Below are 21,067 nucleotides of genomic sequence, written 5' to 3' on the forward strand. Positions count from 1 at the left end.
GTACTCTGACTAGGCCAGAGTCCACCTCAGTTCCCAGGGTCAACCCTACTACACCCTTTTGCTGGGAACCACCACTAACAGCTGGACTAGGGGGAACAGTTGCCTTAGGGGCAATGGTGGTTGGCGCTGTGCCCTTCTTGGTGCACTCACTAAACCAGTGAGAGACTGATTTACAGTATCCACACCAGGGCTTCTTTGGTCCTTCTTGTTTCTGTTTGTTCATTTTGGAGCCACCCTCCCCCTGTGCCTTTTGGGGCCCTGGTGAAGACGTCTGGTCTTTTTGTTTCTGCTCATTACCCTTCTGGTCTGCCTTTTTCTGAACACCTCCCTGGTTCTGGTTTTTCTGCTTAATCCTGGTTCTGACCCATTTGTCTGCCTTCATTCCCAATTCTTGGGGAGAGGTCAGATCAGAGTCAATCAGCTATTGATGCAATAACTGGTTTTGACAGTTGCTAAGGATTTGCTCTCTCATGATCAAATTATACAATCCTGAATAGTCCTTAACTTGACTTCCCAATAACCAGCCTTCCAGAGCCTTAGTGGCACAATCAACAGAATCAGTCCAGTCCTGAGTCTGTCTCTTCTGGGTATCTCTGAACAACCTATATTGTTCAGTGGTTAGGCCAAACCCACCAATCAGAGCACTCTTCGGGACAGAGTAGTTGTTAGCATCCCCATCACTAACTGTGAGGAGCTTAGCTCTACCTTTTTTCAGAAAAGGAGAGCCCTAAAATTGCTGCCCACTGACATTGGGGTACCTGCTGTACTTTGCAGGCTGTCTCCAAAGCAGTTATCCATTTGTGGATGTCATCCCCTTCTTTGTAGGGGGGCACAATCTTGCTTAGGTGTCTATTCTCAAAGGACTTATCTTTATCCTTAGGTATATTGCTGCCACCAGTGGGTTCTAACCCACTATCTCTATGCTCTCTAGCACAAGCAAGCTTCTCTTTGGCCAAGGCTACCTCTAGTTCTTGCCTCTCTATCCTCAGAGCAGCCTCTCTCGTTTTTGCCCCATGTTCCCTTCTCTGAGGGGAAGTCATCCCTCTCTGACCAGGGCCATGAGAGCTATTTGAAGCATGAGAGTGGAGAGATTCCCTAGAGTGGTATCTTCCTCTCCTCTGCCTCTGGATAAGCCCACTTGGGGGTCTGAGTGGGGGATGCCCATACTGACTCCCATGTATGCTTAGGTTAGCCTGGCTAAGTCATCTGACTGGGACCTGGCTGTTAGTCTCAAGATCAGAATCATCTTCTTCCACCCCCTCTTCTTCCTCATCTGGTACAGGAGTATCAGCATTATCATCTGAGGAGGGAAAGACTTCATCTGCGCTACCTGTGTCACCTGTCTTAGGTGGCTGTTGAGCATCATACTCTTCTAAGAGCTCAACCAGGAATTTGAGGGTAGGGGTTGAACCCTGTTTTAGCCTTCTAGAAGTACACAATTGTCTCAATTCTTGGAAGGCTAAGGCTTCATATCTCGAAGCAGTCCCCAAGGGATCTACCTCTGCATGCAGGGAACCACTGGGGTTCACTGTCTGAGATATGTTTTTTAGTGAGGTTTGGTGTTGCACTTACCTACACTATTTGTTTTCCTACAGAACGTTTCTAGGAGTTGTAGTCAGGGTGTGCTAGGCCCAGGCTCTACAACAGCTAAGTTCAGTAGAACTTAAATATACTAAGACTTGTTTTTATATGTACCTATAGTTACCTATGTGATCTTTCAAATGATATCTCAAGATTACAAGTGGTAAAACAATAGCAAGCTCTAATCCCAACGCTGCCACCAATGTGAGAAGTTGGCCTGGTATAAGATGTTCACTATTCTAGTGAACACCTTGCACCAGTCCAAACAACCCTTATGGTGATGGTTGTAAGTCAACCTTATAGACCAGCTATCCTAGTGGTAGCGTGGACAGAACAGTCTTAGGCTAAAAGACTCTAGAAGGCGTGTAAAACCAGCTGTTTTACCATATGTAACCCCTTGAATATCAAATGAAAGGACACCACACAGGATATATATAAAATATATATGTATTTATTTACTAACACACTCCTCTGAACTCTTTATGAGATCAGAGGCCAAAGCACATAACAAGTTACTTAATCAGGATACGTTAAGTTGCACAATTTACAGTTAGGCCCTAGGGGCGAAGCAAACCATATATTAAGAAAGTGGTATAAGTACCACGTCACGAGTAAAGGAAAGGCCTAGGGCCAAGGGAATCGCTGGGGCTACACTATCTGAACCTTAGTTTAGAAGTAGGAGGCCCACAGGCGACGCTTGCAGTCTTTACCCACACGCGAGAGTCAATATAAAGTCAATGGGAACTTGGAAATTAGATAAAGAAGGATTTAGGACACTTCCGGTTTAGCTAGGAGGAAACAACTAAAAACCTAGACACTAGGATAGTCAATACCCTTAGGAGCACCGAAGTACTCGTGTTACCTCCCCCACAGGAAGCGGGTGCATAGGTGTGAAAATGTGTCGGGTTTCGCCGTTGAAGTCTATGGAGCCTGTGAAGAAAGATGCTGCAGGCGACCAGGAGGAAGATGTCCGGGTGGATCCAAGGGTGGATTGAGGATGAAGAGGACCTGAAAGCAGAGGGGACAGAGTCTGGGTCACTAGCCAGTGATCGGGTGGAACTAGGAAGGAACCCCAGATGACGTAGAGGAGCAATCAGGCGCCGTCTTGAAGCTTGTCTCTTCAGCCACGCGGACCAGGAGGCGTCGAAGACGACCAGGTGCTGAAGGCAAGCTGTGCCACGAAGGCTCTCGCAGATGGAGGGGTCGACTGCCGGATTGGAGTCAACAAGCTTTGGCAAACGCAACCCACGCAGGATTCAAAGAAGGCTTCTGGTGCCGACCAGCAAGGTCTGAGGTGCCTCACCTTTGCAGGGAGGCAAGGGCCAGTGTGGAGAAACCAGACCAGCGAGTTGATTCAAAAGGATTGTCATCTCAGAGGTTACTAGCTAACGGGCCAGCAACCGGACAACGCGTCCAGCAGAACACAAGCAGAAGGGCCCCACACAGAACTCGTGGAGTGTGGAGGGCTGATCTTCGGTGCAGGTGGAGCTCGGATTCGGGGCTTCTCAATCCCCAGTGCACAGCTTTGAGGATACCTCAAGAGCTGCACAGTTAGCAAGTTTCAGGCTTTTCAAAATGTCCAGTCCCACCTGTCTCGTCGCCTCCACGGATCTCAGCTATGCTGCAGTCGTGAAGAGAGGGTCAGAGAGGTCTGGAAGTCTGGGTCTTGTCAGGATATGTGCTCGGGTCCCGGCAGGAGCGTCGACAAAGCAAGCCGTTGATTTGCTGGATGGTGCCTGGTTGCCCAGGGTGGTCACTCCTTGGCCACAAGGGAGATTCTTCAGTCTTCAGCTTCAGCAGAACGTCGAAGGTCTAGAGTTTCGTGTCAAGTTTCGATTCAGGATTAATCTAAAGACTCAGGACTCAGCTCCTACCTTTATACAAGTAAAAGAGGCTGGATTACTTTCTAGGTTCCTCCTATGGGTGGGACCAGGAAGGGGGGTGCTTTCAACCCCTCTCCTTTGTCCAGTTTCGTGCCAGAGCTGGGGCTGGAGTGCCCCAGCAACCGGTTTGAACTGGTGTATGCATGGAGCATCTAGTGTGCCCCAGGCAGTGTCTCAATCTATTCAGCCCTCCCTGTCCCAATACACAAAGTCCTGTCTGGGGTGGTGCTCTCACCTCTCCAGGCAGGAAACCTATTGTCCAAACCTCCGTGACTGGAAAGACTCCCAGCAGCAGGAGGTCAGACTTGTGTCTGTGGCAGCAGCGTCCATTTTGTGACGCTGGGGCTCTGGTTAACTTCAACCAGGATAGTCAGCAACTACATGTCTTCTCCCTCTAGAAGGGTGGAATGCTACCCCCGTCGCCAGAATTGGCGAGGGGGTAGGATTCCAAAGCGTATGACACCTTACACGACATGTTTGGATAAAGCCAAACCAAAGTTAGCATTTAACCGCGAGGTTCATAATGCACTTAAGAGTATATGGTATGGCAATATCATAGAACAGCTATAAGGACAGGGTTCCGAAAGCTGCAGACAGGCTCAGCTCATGCTAGAGCATCATCTCACACATAACCAAGCACTCTGCCTCCAGGATTGTTAAGGCCTGTCATAGGAGTGACTTATAGGTTACTGTGTGTCTATATATAAGGGTAGATATAGGAATACTATACCTAAGCAAGGGGTGATTACACGACCTTGCCCCAGCTGAGTGATCAGCCAGTTGTGTCAGTTTGAGTGGCCAGCCAGGGGTGGCATAATACATGCTGCAGCCCCTGGTAGGCCTTGGTTACACCTATGCCCTGAGTACCTAGGGTCCACTTCTACAGGGGCTGACAAGGTGAACCAATTCCCAATTGTGGATGTACCTAGAGTACATGGTGTGAATTTAGAGAGAGTGCAACTGGGCTGTGGGTCTGATTAGCAGGCCCACAGCCACATCTAAGTCGAAAACCAGTAGAGCAAAGCAGAAAGTGGGGGTGACCATAGGAAGCAGACCCTACTCTCCTACATTGGATATAATGGTTTTGGGACTGGTTTTATGATTATCCCCCAATTTTAGAGTTGGTCTTCTTCCTGTAAGATTCTTCCTGCGACCTCTGAACTTATCCATCTAGTTCTGCTAGCTTCTGAATTTTGGCTATTGTTGTTTGGTAAGAATTCAATTGACAACAAGTCAGACGATGTAATGTCAATTAAAGTTGGGATAGAGTGTAAGAGCCGTAACACGGTTTGCCTATTTAATATGTCCATACTGCCTCGCGATTTATATTGCGGAAGTAGTATAATGGTGTCAAACTCTACCACTTTTGGCAGTTGTGGGGAGATATTTTATCACAATTAATTACTGTGTTAGCAGAACATCTCTGATTTAGGGATAGCAAGGGCTCCACGGTAATGGGCTCGAGATTAAGCAGATCCATTAAGGGATCAGGAATGAGGGGTACTACAGGAGGCTGAAAGCCGAGGATAGCAGCTGCCCTGTTGATAGTCCACGCATAGGTGAACCCTAGCTCAGTAGTCACCCTAGGAGGGGACAAGAGGCCGTCTGTAGGAGACTGTTGGAGACTAATCCTCTCAGGTGCCATAAAAAGCGGGGCTGGGGAATGACCCAAAGGCCATGCCACACTAGGGACCTGCACCAGTGGCCACCGACCAGGGGAAGCAACAACTTCTGTAAGGGATGCAGCGGATACCAGTGTCGCCTGACACCACTGAGGAGTCAAAAGCGAGGACTCCAGAGGGAGGTCAACCTCAGGCATGGACGCCGATGAATGTATGGACACCGTCGGCGATGGATGCGTCGACGGCGGCATCGGTGGGCACCGTGTCGGAGTCGACTGGACGTTGACGGACTCCACTGGGGACGCTACTTGGACATTGACCAGCGTTGGATTATGCGTTGACCCAGACGTGGGATCAGGCTTAGAGCTGGGTGTGGGTTTGGATGTCGAACCCGGCTTCGGGTCCGACGGGTAGCCAGGCTGCGAGCCCGGCGTTGCCGACGCCGCTTCCGCCGTCCGCGCAGGAAGCAGCACAGGGCTATGTGTTGACTGGCAGTGTGAGCCTGGCGTCAAGCCCGCCAAAGCCGTGTCCGCCGTCCGCGCAGGGCTATGCGTTGACTGGCTGTGTGTGCTAAAGCGACCAGGACGGTCTGGGCCATGGCCCAACGTCGTCGCCTCAGCTTCGGAGTCGTAGCACACAGCCCTGGTCGGGGAAGGATCCACCGACGAGGTCCTGGCCTGAGTACCCTCCACCTCTGTGGGGCTTGAAGGCACGCCAGGGAGAGAGGGGGACTCGAAGTAGGCCTGAAGAGCCCGAGAGTAGGCCTCCATTTGGGCACGCGTCACTCCAACTCCTGGAAAAGGAGGGTATGGAGGAGGTGGCCTCCAGGGACCCTTAGCTGTCCCCTTACAAGAGGAGTGGGCGCCAGCAGCACGCCTATGGGAGGTAGACTTCAGTGGACGCTTGTGGCCCGCTTACCTTTTTTAGGGCACCGGTCGCGGGAGCGGCCTCGGGAACAACCCGCCTCTTGAGAGGGAGAGCGGAGACGAGAAGAGGCTGGGCCGGACAGCCGTGCGGCCAACAGCTTCATACGGAATTCCCATAGGGACTTCGGCTTCATCTGTTGACAGTCGCAGCATTCTTTGGAATCGTGGTGCACACAAAGGCACCACATGCAAATAAGGTGCAGGTCAGTGCCAGACATCTGACTCGCACAGGCCTCACAGACTTTGTACCCGGAGGGCATTTCACACTGTTCCGGTACGACACCAGCGGTGCCGAGAAGGCCCAAAACTAGGCCAGGAACTGCTGGTTTCCAGGATCCACGTCGTGGCGCGGAAAAGAAGAAAACTGATGTTGGCGCGCCCGGGTGGGGCATATATGGCTCCGCTGACGTCACGTCCATGGAAGACGTCAGGGCGGAGCCGTACGGCGCCGCCTCCCGGAAGGCAGAGGTGCTGCTGCGCAAAATTTTCCGGATCCATTCTGACGCCTGGGGATATTCTAAGTTAAGGAATCTGCGGCTAGACGTCTCTATCAGGTACATAATAAAAAAGTTCCTAGTAAACATGAAGGAAAGTTTTGATTCTATTAAGGAAACGGAGGAGAGAATTATTCCCACCCAAGGTTCCTGAGAACTCTTCAGACCTAAGGGAACAGTGATTCATTAATGTTTTTACGGCTGTCGTATCTGGTTTTCAATCAAGGTCAGGGTTATTAAGTTTATCCTGTTCCTATCCCCAAGAATGTCAATGTGGTTCATGTGCCAAGTACATCTTAGTATTATATTACGGGTTCCAAGTTATGAAGTGCAGGTTCATGGCGTTGTGTTTGGCTGATTTCAGATTCCGATGTTACTAAAGGAGAGTAATGCAAAGAGATGGAAGTGCTCCTGTCGCATTCAAGAAAGAGGCAGATATGCAGGGGATGTCCGCCTTTATGGGAGGAACTGAATGCTATTGACTGGAATGTTGTAGTTCTATTCCGTTTGCCTGATAGGAAAGTTAGCTTTTGTTTATGTTTTTTAAGCATGCTGGAATGTAATACATGAAGAAAGCAGAGCATAATCCTCAACTCCATGTCCTTAATAGAATTGAAACTTTCATTCATGTTTACTAGGAAATGTTTTTTAAATGATCTTTGTTATTTACTTTTTACACGGTAACTCGGTTGCCCTTTACTTGTTTGTATTATACGGCACATTTGGTCATCAACATTGCACTAATGTATCTTGCAGAAACATTTGTTTATCGTGGCTTAGAGTGGATTGGCCTACAGTGGAGCAGTGGAGAGTGGATTGGTGCAGGGTAGAGTGCAGTGGTGTAGAATATAGTGGCGTAGAGTGCACTGGCATAGAGTGGCGTAGAGAAGAGCAGTTCACAGTAGACTGCAGGGGCATAGAGTAGAGTGGCGTACAGTTCTGTGGCAGAGTGTGCAGTGTTGCAGAGTAGACTGTTGTGAAATGCAGTGGTGCCGAGTAAAGTGGCGTAGACTACAGTGCTGCCGAGTAGAACAGTATGATGTAGAGTGCAGTGGTGTGGAGTGTTGCAGAGTAGAGTACAGTGGCATAGAGTGGACTGGCGTCTGGTGCAGGATGGAATGGCATATAGTGTGCTGGTTTTGAGCAAAAGAATGCAGTGATTAGAATAGAGTGCAGTGGCTAGCGTAGAGTGTAGTGGTTAGAGTAGAGTTGTGTGGAGGGGAACAGAGTGAAGTGGTGCAGCTTAGATTGCAGTGGAGTGATGCAGAGTAGATTGCTTCAGAGTAGAGTGAAATGGCGTAGAGTGTAGCAGGATAGAGTTGAGTTGCATACAGTGAAGTGGCAGAGTGGAGTAGTGCAGGAATAGAGTGCAGCAGTGGTGTAACAAAACGTGAGGAGGCCGCCCCAGCAAAGATCATGGAGGGGGGCCCCCATGCTCTGGACCCAGACAGGAACTCTCAGACCTCAGGTTAGCCAACCGTGCACAGTTCAGGAGGGGGGGCCCTGGACCTTGTGGGCCTCCCTGCACTGCAGGACCTTTGGGGGCTATTGCTATGCCACTGGAGTGCAGTGGCATTGAGTGAAGTGGTTCAGTATTAAGTGCAGTGGCATACAGTGGTGTGGCACAGAGGGGAGAGGTGCAGCATAAAGTGAAGTGGCATAGAGTGCAGTGGTGCAGGATGGCGTGGAGTGGAGCAGGATAGAGTGGAGTGGCATTGAGTGGTTCAGGATATAGTGGAGCGGCATAGAGTGGAGTGATGCAGGATAGAATGCAGTGGCATAGAGTGGAGTGTTGCCGGATAAAGTGCAATGGCAGAGTGAACGGCTGCAGGATAGAGTGCAATGGCAGAGTGGAGTGGCATAGAGTGCAGTGGTGCAGACTTAATTAGAGTGACAGAGTGGATGGCATAGAGTGAAGGGATGTAGAGTGGGTGACATAGGGTCAGGATGGTGGACTGATGAGGCATAGGGTGCAGGGATGTGGAGTGGTGCAGGATAGGGTCTAAGGTTGTAGAGCAGTGAGACACAGGGTGTAGGGTTGTAGAGCGGTAAGGCATAGGGTGCAGGGTTGTAGAATGGTGGGGCATAGGGGTGCGGAGGCAAAGAGAAGACAGAGTCTGACATTTGATCTCCGTCTTTGAATGCACAGCATATGTGACAAGATAGGAACAAGAATTAAAGGCCTGGTTACAAAAAGAGAGAACTCTGAAGGATACTGTAAATAAGGTTTGGGCAAGGGAAGGGACGAACTCAAGCTGAACTGCCTGAAATGAATAAAGCCAACAAACAGAAAGCAGGAAAATATGAGTTACAACACCCCCCCCCCCCTCCCCACACACAAAAAAAATCAAAGGTAAGCAACGGGTCAGATACATTCCCAGGGAAGCTTTCCGAAGTTGTCTAACATGCAAGCCGTCTAAATAAAAAGGCCATTCTTTTGAAGTTTGCTGCTTTTAAAGCTCTATATCGAATCTCACTCAAGGACTACCATTCTTTACCATTAAACCTGCATCCAGTATCTTGCAAAGTAGCTCCTTCAAAGGTTTGTTAACACTCTGAGGCAACAGGCAATACCACTTTCCCACTCCATTCCTCATATTTTAATTAAGCTGTCCTATTATCGTTCTTGCAGTCTCATAAATCATCATATAATTATTTTTTCTAAAGCTGGTTACTTGGCTAAAATGCAACAATAAGGCTGCAGTTGGATTAATAAATTGCTTTAATATTATTTTCCATGTTATCAAATTTGTACTATTGTAAAAATCACCTAACTTTTCCAATTCTAGATCTCTCAAAGACTGTAAGACACCTGGTGAAAACTGTACACCCAAAATCTCACAATCTTGAAGTGGAGTAGAAGCGTGGCTATGTGATACTAATGAAAATATGACCTCGTAAATCGTTTTCTTTGGCATTTTTGTCAACTGCAAGAAAGCTAGTTATTTAATTACCCTTTTACTTTACATACGGTTAAAAAAACAAATTATTGTACTTTGATAATAATGCTGTTAATTGTACCATCAAACTAACCAAAGAATGTTGGAAAATGTGGTAATGCTAAGCCCGCTCTGAGCTGTATCTAGTTAGAGGATATAGAATTATACCCAAGTTTGTATTTTTGCCCAAATAAACTCACTATAACCTTATCTAATTCACTAAAATATGAGTTAGGCACGTTCAGGGGAAAATTAAGAAATAAAAATATAAACAAGGAGATTATTGACATTTTAACTAATGAGACTCGTCCCACTAATGACAATGGAAGTAAAGTCCATCAAATAACTTTGTAACCTATATAGGAGTAGTGCCATAATTCAAATGGAACAATTGTGCATGTTCATTTGTGCATTTTCATACCTAAATCTCTTATAGGCCGTTGTGCTTAAAACTGCAAGTGAGCCGGCAACTGGGAATCTTTAGAATTGAACAGCAGCAATTCAGTTTTGGACTAATTTACTTCATATCCACTTAGGCAAATAAAGGCCTGCATTTCCTCCAGCACTTTATGAATATTAGCCCTTTCGGCCTTAAGATATAAGATTATATAAGCAGCAAATAGTTTACTTTTGCCATCCCTCCTATAGGAGCTAAAATCAATGGATTATAATGAATTTTAACCGCAAGTAGTTGAATAAAAAGAACAAGAGTGGGGATAGTGGACATCGCTGCAAGGTTCATGCCTAATCCCAACTTCTCCCACTTCTTCCATGTTAATTATTTTTGCTTCAGCCTCATTATACACTCCTTTACCATTGCTATCAATTGTGGTGGAAAGCCAAATTTCCCCAATATACAAAAACAAAGCTTGCCAGTCCACAAGGTTGTATGCCTTTTCCGCATTCATCATTAATACTGCTGCCTTGTCCTTGTTGACTGAAAAATAATCAATAGCCTGCGCCAGATCATAGGTATTCACAGCCATTAATCTTCCTGGCAAAAACCCTGTTGGGTCAGCATGAATCACTTGTTGGGCGCTGGAACGATCCTATTCGCCCATATTTTCATAAGTAATTTGTAGTCTGAATTTAATTGGCTTATTGGGCGATATGGGTTGGGGTCCTTTAGATCCATATTTTCTTTGAGAAAGCTTATTACTGATTTATTACATTTTAGGGAAATCGGAATACCATCCTTAATTTGATTAAAAAAAGGTCATAAAAATGGAGAAAGGTCTGCTAGAAACATCTTATAAACTTCCAAGGAAATTCCGTCATTGCCACTAGCCTTTGCACTAGCCATATTTTTTAGCGTTCAGCCACTTCTATAGGCTCAATTGGTTTATTCTGAACCTCAAAATTATCCCTTGTGACTTGTAGTAACTGGAAAGAACTGAAGTAATCTACCAATTCTTGCGGATCTATTATCTGTGTTTCGGTATAGATTTGTTTAAAATGACTAAGAAATATTTCTGCAATCTTGTCTTTATCCTTTCTGAAGTTGTTAGCAAACTGTCAGGTGGGATTCGACCTAAAAACAACCAACACACAATTTACTAAATAAATCAACAGAAAGTATCTACAATTCAGTCAACAAGAACCGGTACTTTATTTTAGGACATGATCATCATACTCTTTTTACACTAGATTTTCTGATGGTGATTCATTCCTATTACTTAACAGAAAATACCCAAAAACATACAAGTCAAAAGAAGAAACAATAACAGATAATACACATTAAACAGGTGAGAGAATGTTTTGATTAACTAGTAAACAGCGACTAATGTCCGCTCTAAAAATTAAAAGCTTGCATTAGAGTGTTCATAATTTCTTACCAATATTTCAAAAGCAACACAAACATGGACCCATTTCACAACCAAAAATGCATGAGCAAGTCATACCTCATAGTGGAAAAAGGCTTGTGAATCAAGCCTTCTGTTACTTTACATTCCATACTATCAAACACAGAACTAATGTAAAAGAAAAAAAAGTGTAAATTACCTGCCGGTCAAGATCAACAAATGCATCGTTCCCAACAGGGACTGGAATTTCTTTACTCATCAACTGCAATTAGATTACACTGGATTAGGAAAAGCAAAAGAAAGCGCGTTTGTATATAAAAAGCTACATTTTCATTTACAAGTTTCATGGGTATTGCTCAAAGACAGAAAAAGAGCAGGTTTTGAAAGCAATTACTTACTATGATTTGGATAGATTTTCTTAGTTTCCACCAATATTTTAAGAATTACAGAATACCACAAGGAGTTGTAGCATGTCAATGCAAACAAAACAGGACCATGTGTCCTATTACAAAAATAAGAAATGCTACTCCCAGTACTTGCGCAAAATCATGCAAAACTGGTGTCACCAGATCACCATGCACTTCAGGGGGACCAGCCTGACTGGGAGGAAGTTGCAAGGATCAACACCTTTGGCGGGTGCAATGTTCTTCAGGGGCCACTGAGACCTTATAATCACTTAGAAAAGATACCTGAGGTAAAGGAACCTGACTCTGTGAAACTTAGTGCAACAACTCATTTTACTGTAACAGCTTCCCAGAGTGATTACGAAATCTTCTAGTACTGGGTGCCTTTGTAATGGTCATTTCCATTATCTCAAATCTATAAAGCTAATCTCACTGAATGAAAAATGTTCTAGCTATCGTAACAGAAGGTTTTGATTCTATTAAGGACTCTGAGGCGAGGATTATGCTACCACTGTCTTCATTTTATTGAACAGCAGCAATTTTATTAAAACTTAACTTGAACTATAACTCCCCTGAACCCCAGGGAATTTAGTTAACAGCAAAAATGGGCCACTTGTATAGACAGTCCAGCCTCATCCAATCAGCGGTCAGCTCCTCCTATGTAGTTCCTGGTCTGCGATTCCTCAACCTCTTTCGTCACTCGAGTCATGCCACAGCTTTATCCTCACTGGTCCCGATTCCCTGATTCTGATCCTGGAAAATAGGAACCAATTCCAAAAAGGTATCCAAAGGAAGGAATTATACAACTGAGACCACTTTAGTACTAAAGGACATCAGCAGCCTTAAAAAGAGGACATCAATTGTATAATCAAATTAGATTAAACAAACATGCTAATGAGCAAGATCAAGTTATCACAAGGGAGAAAAGGAAAAGCACCAGTATCGACTAGTCCAGGGGTGTGTGAACTGCGTGAAAACTCCATGGGTGGGATAATCCTAGTCTCCGAGTCCTTAATAGAACTGAAACTTTTCATTACAATAGCAAGGACATTTTTCATTCTGTCAGGACCCCGAGGAGAGGATTACGCTAGTTTAAAGCTTGCTCACCACAAGATGAGCCATATCCAACACAAACTTAAAATAAATCCTTTAAAGGTAGAATCAGATGACTTATCAGCCGCATCACAATGTCCTGCAGGCGGTCGCCCAAAGCGATCACCTTTGAGGCCATTGCCCCCCGCGCTGAGTGTGGGACAAAAGTCCCTAGTTACACCCCCGTCTCTTGCATGTTCCACCGAACCCAGTAGGCTATGGTCAGGGAAGACAACACCTTGTGGGGCTTTCGGATTACAATCAAAAGTTGCCTCTCACATGGAGGGCGAAATTCTGCGGACATGTCCTCATAAGCCTTGAGGCATTGACTAACACACAATTTAGTGGAAACCGGAAAGGACGGGTAAATCAATGACCCTGGTATTGGACTTTGTCCTTCTGCTAATGGTAAATGATACTCCCAAAGAAGAGAAGACTCGTCCCGTAACGTCAAGGGTCCGCACATCCGAGATCAGTCTACAGGAGACCAAGCATAAGAGCTCGGCTAGCTTTGCCGACAATGCTTTCCAGGACAAATACCTGTTCGATTGCCAAGAGAGGAAAAGGTTAAGCACCCTGTTTACATCCCAGAGAGCCGAATATCTCAGTTCTGGAGGGAGCAACAGCTGAATCACACGCAGAAAACGGCAAACAAACTGGTGTTTCCCCACCGGGGATCCATCCAGGGGGGCGTGCCACGCAGAAATGGCAAAGCGGAACGTATCAATTGAACGGTATGTCAACCCCCTCCTGTGCTAGATGAGTGAGATAGGTCAAAATATGGACTACCTCGGCGCCCATGGGATCGTGACCCCGTCACACACACACACACATACATATACACCAACACCACCATCGCATCCAAGCAGAACAATATCGTTTGTTGGTGCCGACAGCCCAAGCCTTGGACAAGAGTTCCTCAGTCTTGCTCAAATCCGGGACTGGCCATCGACCCCTGAAATCCTCCATTCCATTAGATACAAGGAGTCTTCCAGAACCAACAGATGGGGGAGGAGATCCAGACTGGGCAGAAGCGTCGGAAAGAGGGAGAGTTGGTTCAAAGAATCCTAAGAAGGTTCAGAAGAACCGGAAACCAAATTTGAGATTTACAATTCGGGGCTGCTACCTCTGCCTGCTGGCATCGGACTTGGGCCGCCCACCGGGTGATCATGGCAAATGGCAGAAATGCGTATCCTCTCTCTGAACTCCAATCCGGAAGGAAAGCATACATGGCTCATGCCTGACAGTCCGGCCTCCAGCTGAAAAACAGGGGCAGTTGATGGTCCAGTAGGGACACAAACAGGTCCACTGAAAACGGGTCCCACCAGGACTGACACATTGCAAATACCTCTGGGTTCAGCATCCAAAGGCTGGCACCCTAAAAATGGTGCAATTACCAGTCCACCATCGGATTCTCCTGGCCGGGAAGGTACTTCAAAATGACAGAGGCCTGGTTTTCCAGACAAAACTGCAAAAAACTGGTCGCTCTGAGAGCACCTTTGACTGAACGCCTCCCAGGTGGTTGATCTATTGCACAGCAGAGATGTTGACCAGCTTGAGGGGCACATAAGATTGGATCCTGTCCTTGCTCCAGCACAGGACCGCAAACGAACCAGTCAGGAGCTTCAAACAATTGATATGTAAAGTCTGCTCTTGCAGTGACCACACACTGCCCGTGGAGAATTCCCCACATTGAGCACCCCAGCCTGATGTGCTGGCGTTGGACTCTATAATGAGGTCCAAAGTGGAGCTGAAGATCGCTCTTCTGATCCAGGCTTCCATGGGAGAAAGTCACCAACAAATTTCCTCCTGTGCTTCCCCGACCAGAACAACTACATAAGAGTACGAGACCCTTTGGCAGGTGTTGCGCCTTGAGGCGTTGAAGGGCCCCGATAGTGGAGCGGGCCTGTAAATATGGCCTTAATGGAGACTAACAACAGCCCCACAAGGCGTACAAGGTAGCGCAAAGAGACCCGCTGCCTGGACAGGGTCCTTACGAGCCTTTGACGCATCATCGCCACCTTGCGTAAAGGAAGGCTGAGCATGGCCGCTGTAGAATCTATCACAAACCCCAAGAAGGTTGCCTTTTGAGTTGGGACAAGAAGACGTTTTTCCTTGTTTATAACAAAGCTCAGGCTTACCAGAAGAGTGACTGACCTTTGCAGGTGTAGTTACAATCAGTGAGGGTCTTGGTCCATGAGGAGCATATTGTCCAAATAAACAATGAGGCGCAGTCCCTGTGCCTGCGGGTGCTCCAAGACTGGTTTGAGAACCTTTGTGAAATACTACAAGGTGGAGGAAAGGCCGAAGGGAAGAGTTAGAAATTTGAAGGCCTGGTGACGCCAAATGAACTATTGGGGAGACCAAAACGGAACTTTGCGGACCTGCCAGAGGAGTGTGCTGTCACCGTGTCTGTGCTGCCAGGGACCGTGAACAAAGACCAAGAGACGCCAGAGTTCGGAGCCGAGTCCCCCCCGCCGCCGCTTTCTTACACCAGAGCGGCCGCTGAGCGGGGGGACTTCAACCCCCAAGAGCCTTTGCGGGGGCGCTCACAGTGACGACGGTAAAGGCGCCCGGAGGCGCATAAAACAGCAGCGGCCCCGGAGCGCCGCGGGAGACCAAAACAGAACTTTGCGGACCTGCCAGAGGAGTGTGCTGTCACCGTGTCTGTGCTGCCAGGGACCGGGAACAAAGACCAAGAGACGCCAGAGTTCGGAGCCGAGTCCCCCCCGCCGCCGCTTTCTTACACCAGAGCGGCCGCTGAGCGGGGGGACTTCAACCCCCAAGAGCCTTTGCGGGGGCGCTCACAGTGACGACGGTAAAGGCGCCCGGAGGCGCATAAAAACACCATCAACCCCATCGCGTAGCGGGACGCGAGCGGGACACAGCGCGGGGCTAAGCCCGGGCAAAGGGCGGGCCCTCTTAGGCCTGAGGAGCCTGGCCTGGGCTAGATACCCTGCCCGTTTGTTATTAGCCAAAGGACATCGAGACTGTAAAAGCGTAAGTTGGCTAAATTTGTTATTGCATACCCCTGTGAGTCCTTGAGTCCCTCCTTGCACCGCGATTAGTACTGGGTATTGGGCGCAAATATTATCTCTTGTATAGTGGTTTATTTAGCGGTCTTGTCATGAACCATCCAGAGACCAGAAGCATGGCAGCCGCGGGGGCAAAGAAACTAACTGGTACCTTGGACGATTTTATAGTACGCACAAATGCGCTCATTGATGAAGGGATCGTACTGATGGACAGAAGGGTGTCCCAAGATTTAGCCAGGGCAAAGCGTTCTTCTCTGGGCCACATTGCACATGCTCGTACACCTAACAGCGCATCCGATCCAAAAACAATTGTAATGGTACATAAGGACCAGGGTTGTGACTTACCAGCATCGCAGGAAGGCTTGGAGGCAACCCCAAATCTTTCCTTGTTGCTGGAAAACGGGCTGACCGTAACAGAGAATGAACATACAGTTAGTACCCTAATTGAAAGGGGGAGGAAGGAGGGGGCTATCCCTAAACAAAAGATTACTAAACAACAGCCCATTAAAATGACTACCCGAAATGGGAAAAAAGCCCAGCCTAGCAAAATTCATGCCCCTATTCAGTTGCCTCCAACTCCTTTGAATGTGAGCACCAATTTAGATGCTCACCCCATTATTAATGACACCGTAGGTGGGCCACGTGTAAGTGTGGGTATAACCCTAAGTCTGCCAGATGAAACCATCTTGGATAGTAGCTTGGAGGAGATCCTGGAACAAAGCGGGGTAGTTGATAATCAAGCTGAAGGGGATGAGGACAGTAGTAGCCTAAGCATGGATAATAATAACATCTATGCTATGCTAAAAACTCTTTTAGAACCTATCGAGGTGAGGCTACGCTGTCTGGAAAGAATTTTGTCTAACATTCATAAAGATATTAGTGCCCCTAGCTTTAATTTGAACAATAAAGTTCCTGAAAAGAAATCAACTACAAATAGACCACCCACAGCCGCTAAAAGCGATGGTAATACCAATCTATCTTTAATAACTACCTCTATTCCACCTCCAAAACTCACTACTAACCCACCTCCAAAAGTTATACCAACACCTAAAAATCTCACCGTAATTGACCAAACAGCGCCACCCACGCAAACTTCTAAGGATAAAGTTAATGAAGAAAAGAGGGAGACACGTAGAAATATACATTTACCACCAGAAGCCTCAACATATGTTGTGGTCCTTACTGGAGTACCCCAACCTGCTGATAAATCATATGAAAATAATGGGGGACTAGTAAATAAAACAATACATTGGCTAAATGATAACTATCCTCTCCCCCCGGCCTTCAAAAGCAATATCCTTATGGTTGAAAGGGCTCCCTGGGTGGGGTACAATAATAATAAAAAAAGGTCACAAGGTGACTGTGTGGTAATAACTTTTGAGAATCCCCGCACCGCAGAATTTATTACATCAAGGCCCCCAAGAAATTACGGTTTGTCAGTAGTGGCCAGGCCATTATCCTATTTTTACCCGGAGGGTGAACAGCCGGATAATAGGTGGAGCTGGACCAGGGAAAATCGACGCCATGGTGGTAATACTGGCCAGTTCCCTGATAACAATTACCACAATACACTGCGGAATGGGAGGCATGATGATGGCTGGAATATTGTGAAACACAAAGGCAGGCCTCCTTATTTTCACCCACAGGGTTATGATCCAAGATGGATAGGCAATGCCCAAATTCCCCCGTTTTTCCCATGTTATAATCGGTTTGACTGCTTGGAAGCAGTGGACTGACTCCCCAAGATTAAGGTAGATGATCGGTTACCTATTAATCTCGCAGTCTTGGATTCCACAAGCTGTCTGGGGGATGAGGAATCCACAGAAATACAGGGGGGGAATGAGCTCATACAAGAGAGCCAGGCCAACAGTTTAGGGGACACTGTAGATGTGTCTTCTGTGGATAAAGATTCCTGTACGGTATTATTTTGGAACGTGGCTGGGTTAAAACAAAAGATTACAAATCCAAGCTGGGATGAGGCTATTACCGACGTGGGAATATTAGCCCTTCAAGAAACTTGGGCTACCACGCCGATACACCTTAATGGCTACAAGACATACTTTACCCCTGCGGTGGGCGGAGTATACGGAAGACCCAAGGGGGGGTTGATTGTATACATATCTAATCTTTTAGTATATGATAAAATAGTTTTTTCCCCTGGATCCAGCTATTACCAAAAAATTGTGATATATACAAGGAAGGGTCCAAAGATGGTTCTTTTTAATTTCTATAATAACTGTTCAGATAGCATGATTAAGGATGTACTTGACACACTAGCCCTAGAAATGCAAAATGAATTTGACAAGAGTAAGAGGGCGGAAGTTATGTTATTATGGGGGGGTGATTTTAATTGTACTCTCTGCAAAAAGGGCCAAAAGGGTATTTGTGGTCTAATGCTGGAACAAGACGTCAATTTGACGCATTTTGAACACACCCTACTAGGCGACTTACTGAATGAAATGATTTTTAACTTTAACCTCGGCTTTGTAAATGAATTAGCACACCACACAACGATGTTTGCCCCAACCTTTGTTGGGCGGGGGGCTTCAACCATTATTGATTTTAGCTTATGCACACTTAGCTCTGCAAACAGATTGATTAGAGCAAACATCATGGATTTACCATTGAGTGATCATCTGCCACAGGTATTAAAAATGGAAAATTTATTTACCGTAGCTGACATTAGAGAATGTCAGAACCAAATGGTCCAGGATGTAAGGGTGGGTGCTCAAAATGGTTACAACCTTAAATGGAGCAGACTGGTCCCAGATGATTTTCTGCAAAAAATACTGACTAACTGCATGAGTAGCTTCTCCATCTGTCTAGATGAACACGCAGAGAAATGTGAAATAATAACCCATTTTAGCATTATTTCTAGTAAAATTAAGGAAGCACTGTGGGTTAATAGGAAAAATTCCCTAAAGTCCAATAGGAAATGGTTTGATAGGAAGTGCACTAGAGCCTTAACAAAGCTTAGATATGCAATTCATAATAGACCAAAGGACGTAAACCAAATTAGAATTGCAAGAAAGGACTATAACCTAGCATTAAGGGAGAGGAAGACCTCGATAAAAAGGGAGGCATGGGATAACCTATGCGACGCATCAAAATCGAAGGATCCGGCTGCTTTTTGGAGGGCTATTAACACCCCCCTCCTATATGAACAAAAAGCACGCATGGAAATTGCCATCTCAGAAGAGGAGTGGGTGGCCCATTTTTCCTCCCTTTATATGGCTGTGGAACTAACCTCGGAAGTAGGCCAGGAGATGGGGCTGCTAAATCTAGACATGTCTAGAACCCTGACTGTAACGCTTCCTGAAGTTACAGCAAGCTTAAAGGCGACCAAGGGGGGCAAAGCAGCAGGACCAGACGGTATACCAGCTGACCTCTATAAGGCTAACATCGAATTATGGGGGCCACTGTTAGTTCAGCTCTTTAATGCCGTCTTGGCAAACAGCCCAATACCCACCTGGTTTACATCAACAATAGTCCCAATATTCAAGAAAGGGGACAGGCTAAGTTGTACATGCTATAGGCCAATCTCCCTATTGGACTCTTCTATAAAAATTTTGGGAAGAGTCATTTTAGCTAAACTACAAAGCTGGGCCAATGAAACTGGGGTGTTAAGTGACTTTCAATTTGGGTTCCAAAAGGGCCTAGGGACTATAGAGCAAGGCTTGAATCTCTTCACCTTGCAGCAGAAGTATATAAAGGTCAAAAAACAACGTCTATACCTCACATTTGTTGACCTATCATCAGCTTTTGACTGTGTGTCACACATTAAGTTATGGTCAATTATGGCTGACTTGGGAGTAGACAATGCCATTATATGTTTTCTGAGAGAGCTGTATTCTGGGGCCACTGCCAGTGTCAGATTTGGGAAAAATGGTGAGTGCAGTAGACAATTTGGGATCGGTCGGGGTGTGCGCCAAGGGTGCGTCTTAGCCCCCTTCCTATTTCTGCTGTACATAAATGGAATGGAAAAGCATCTCGTGCAGGAGGGCAGGGACATGCCTATGGTGAGAGGTAGGCCTGTCCCTGCACTGATGTACGCCGATGATGCTGTCCTAATGGCGCGCACCCCAATGGCTTTACAAAGTTTGGTTACAGCCTTCAACACCTTTATGCTTGACTTAGATTTGAGAATCAATTGTTCTAAAACTTTATCTATGTACTGCGGGTCCAGAACAAACAAGCATGTGAAGCAAATCTTTGTAAACTCCAATTCCTTAGAAAGGACCCCCACCTTCCCTTATCTAGGGATACTGTTTCATGAAAGCGGCTCATGGACCACAGCAATTCATGCCAGATCTCTGTTATTCTCTAAGACCATTATGGCCCTAAAATGTTTTATGAAAAAATTAGGTAAAAAACCCATAAAAGAGATTTTAACCGTTTATAATGCGACTTGCATATCTGTAGCCATCTACGGGGCAGGATTATGGGGTTATTCAAACATCACCCCAATTCAAATCCTGGAAAATAAGTTTTTATGTCACATATTGTCTGTACCCCAAAGTACTGCAACAATGATATGCCATGTTGAATTGGGAATATCTTATGTCACCGACATTATTAGAATTCAGCCAGTTCTTCTTTGGCATAGGGTCTGGACAAATGAAGAATGTGTTGTTAATCGTGCCATTTTTAAGGACATCATGGTATTGGACAATATCAGGGATTACAAATGGATAGGCTATGTCAGAGACTTTCTTGAAAAAATAAGTTGCCCCCAATACTTTGAGGATCCACAATCAATGGAATGTATATCGAGAAGCGATTTGAAATATTTGTGTATGACCTACCTCAAGGAAAAGAGAAATATAAAGGAGGCAAGAAAAAAGACTGTCTCTGCCCACCAGGATATTATATGTGGAGAGAATTTGCAGCCATATCTTTCACTGTATATGTCTAATCATGAACGGTACCTTTTGACCCGATTTAGATTGAATATAGTTTTCAGGACACTATCATTCCCCGTGATGAATTGTTGGCTGAAGGACTTATGTTTCTGTCCATGCGATGATGTTTCCCAACAATCGGATATACATATTTTATTTTTTTGTAAATTTTATACCTTTCCCCGAAAGAAACTTATCATTCCTATTCTTAAAGATCTAAATGTTTACAGATGCCGCCTAGCGTTTACAGAGTGCCAGAAAATGGATACTGTTTTTATGGTTGCCTCTATTGCAGAATTTTTAAAATTGGCTTTTAAATGTCGTAAATCAATGCAAATGGATTGATCTCTTTTATTGTGTATATGAATTTAATATTGCTGATATGGAT

General features: G+C 45.9%; 1 protein-coding gene across 3 annotated transcripts in view; it reads right to left on the reverse strand.

The window, feature by feature from the left end:
- The window catches only part of HOOK3 (hook microtubule tethering protein 3), a 1,014,571-nt gene that overhangs the window by 664,029 nt on the left and 329,475 nt on the right, over positions 1-21,067 (reverse strand). For all 3 annotated transcript variants that reach the window (XM_078676339.1, XM_078676338.1, XM_078676340.1), the window contains exon 7: positions 11,447-11,509. In XM_078676339.1, the coding sequence (XP_078532465.1) occupies positions 11,447-11,509 (63 nt within the window). The remainder of the gene's footprint in view (positions 1-11,446; positions 11,510-21,067) is intronic.

Source organism: Lissotriton helveticus, chromosome 2_1, assembly GCF_964261635.1.
Source record: "Lissotriton helveticus chromosome 2_1, aLisHel1.1, whole genome shotgun sequence".
Classification (NCBI taxonomy): Eukaryota; Metazoa; Chordata; class Amphibia; order Caudata; family Salamandridae; genus Lissotriton; species Lissotriton helveticus.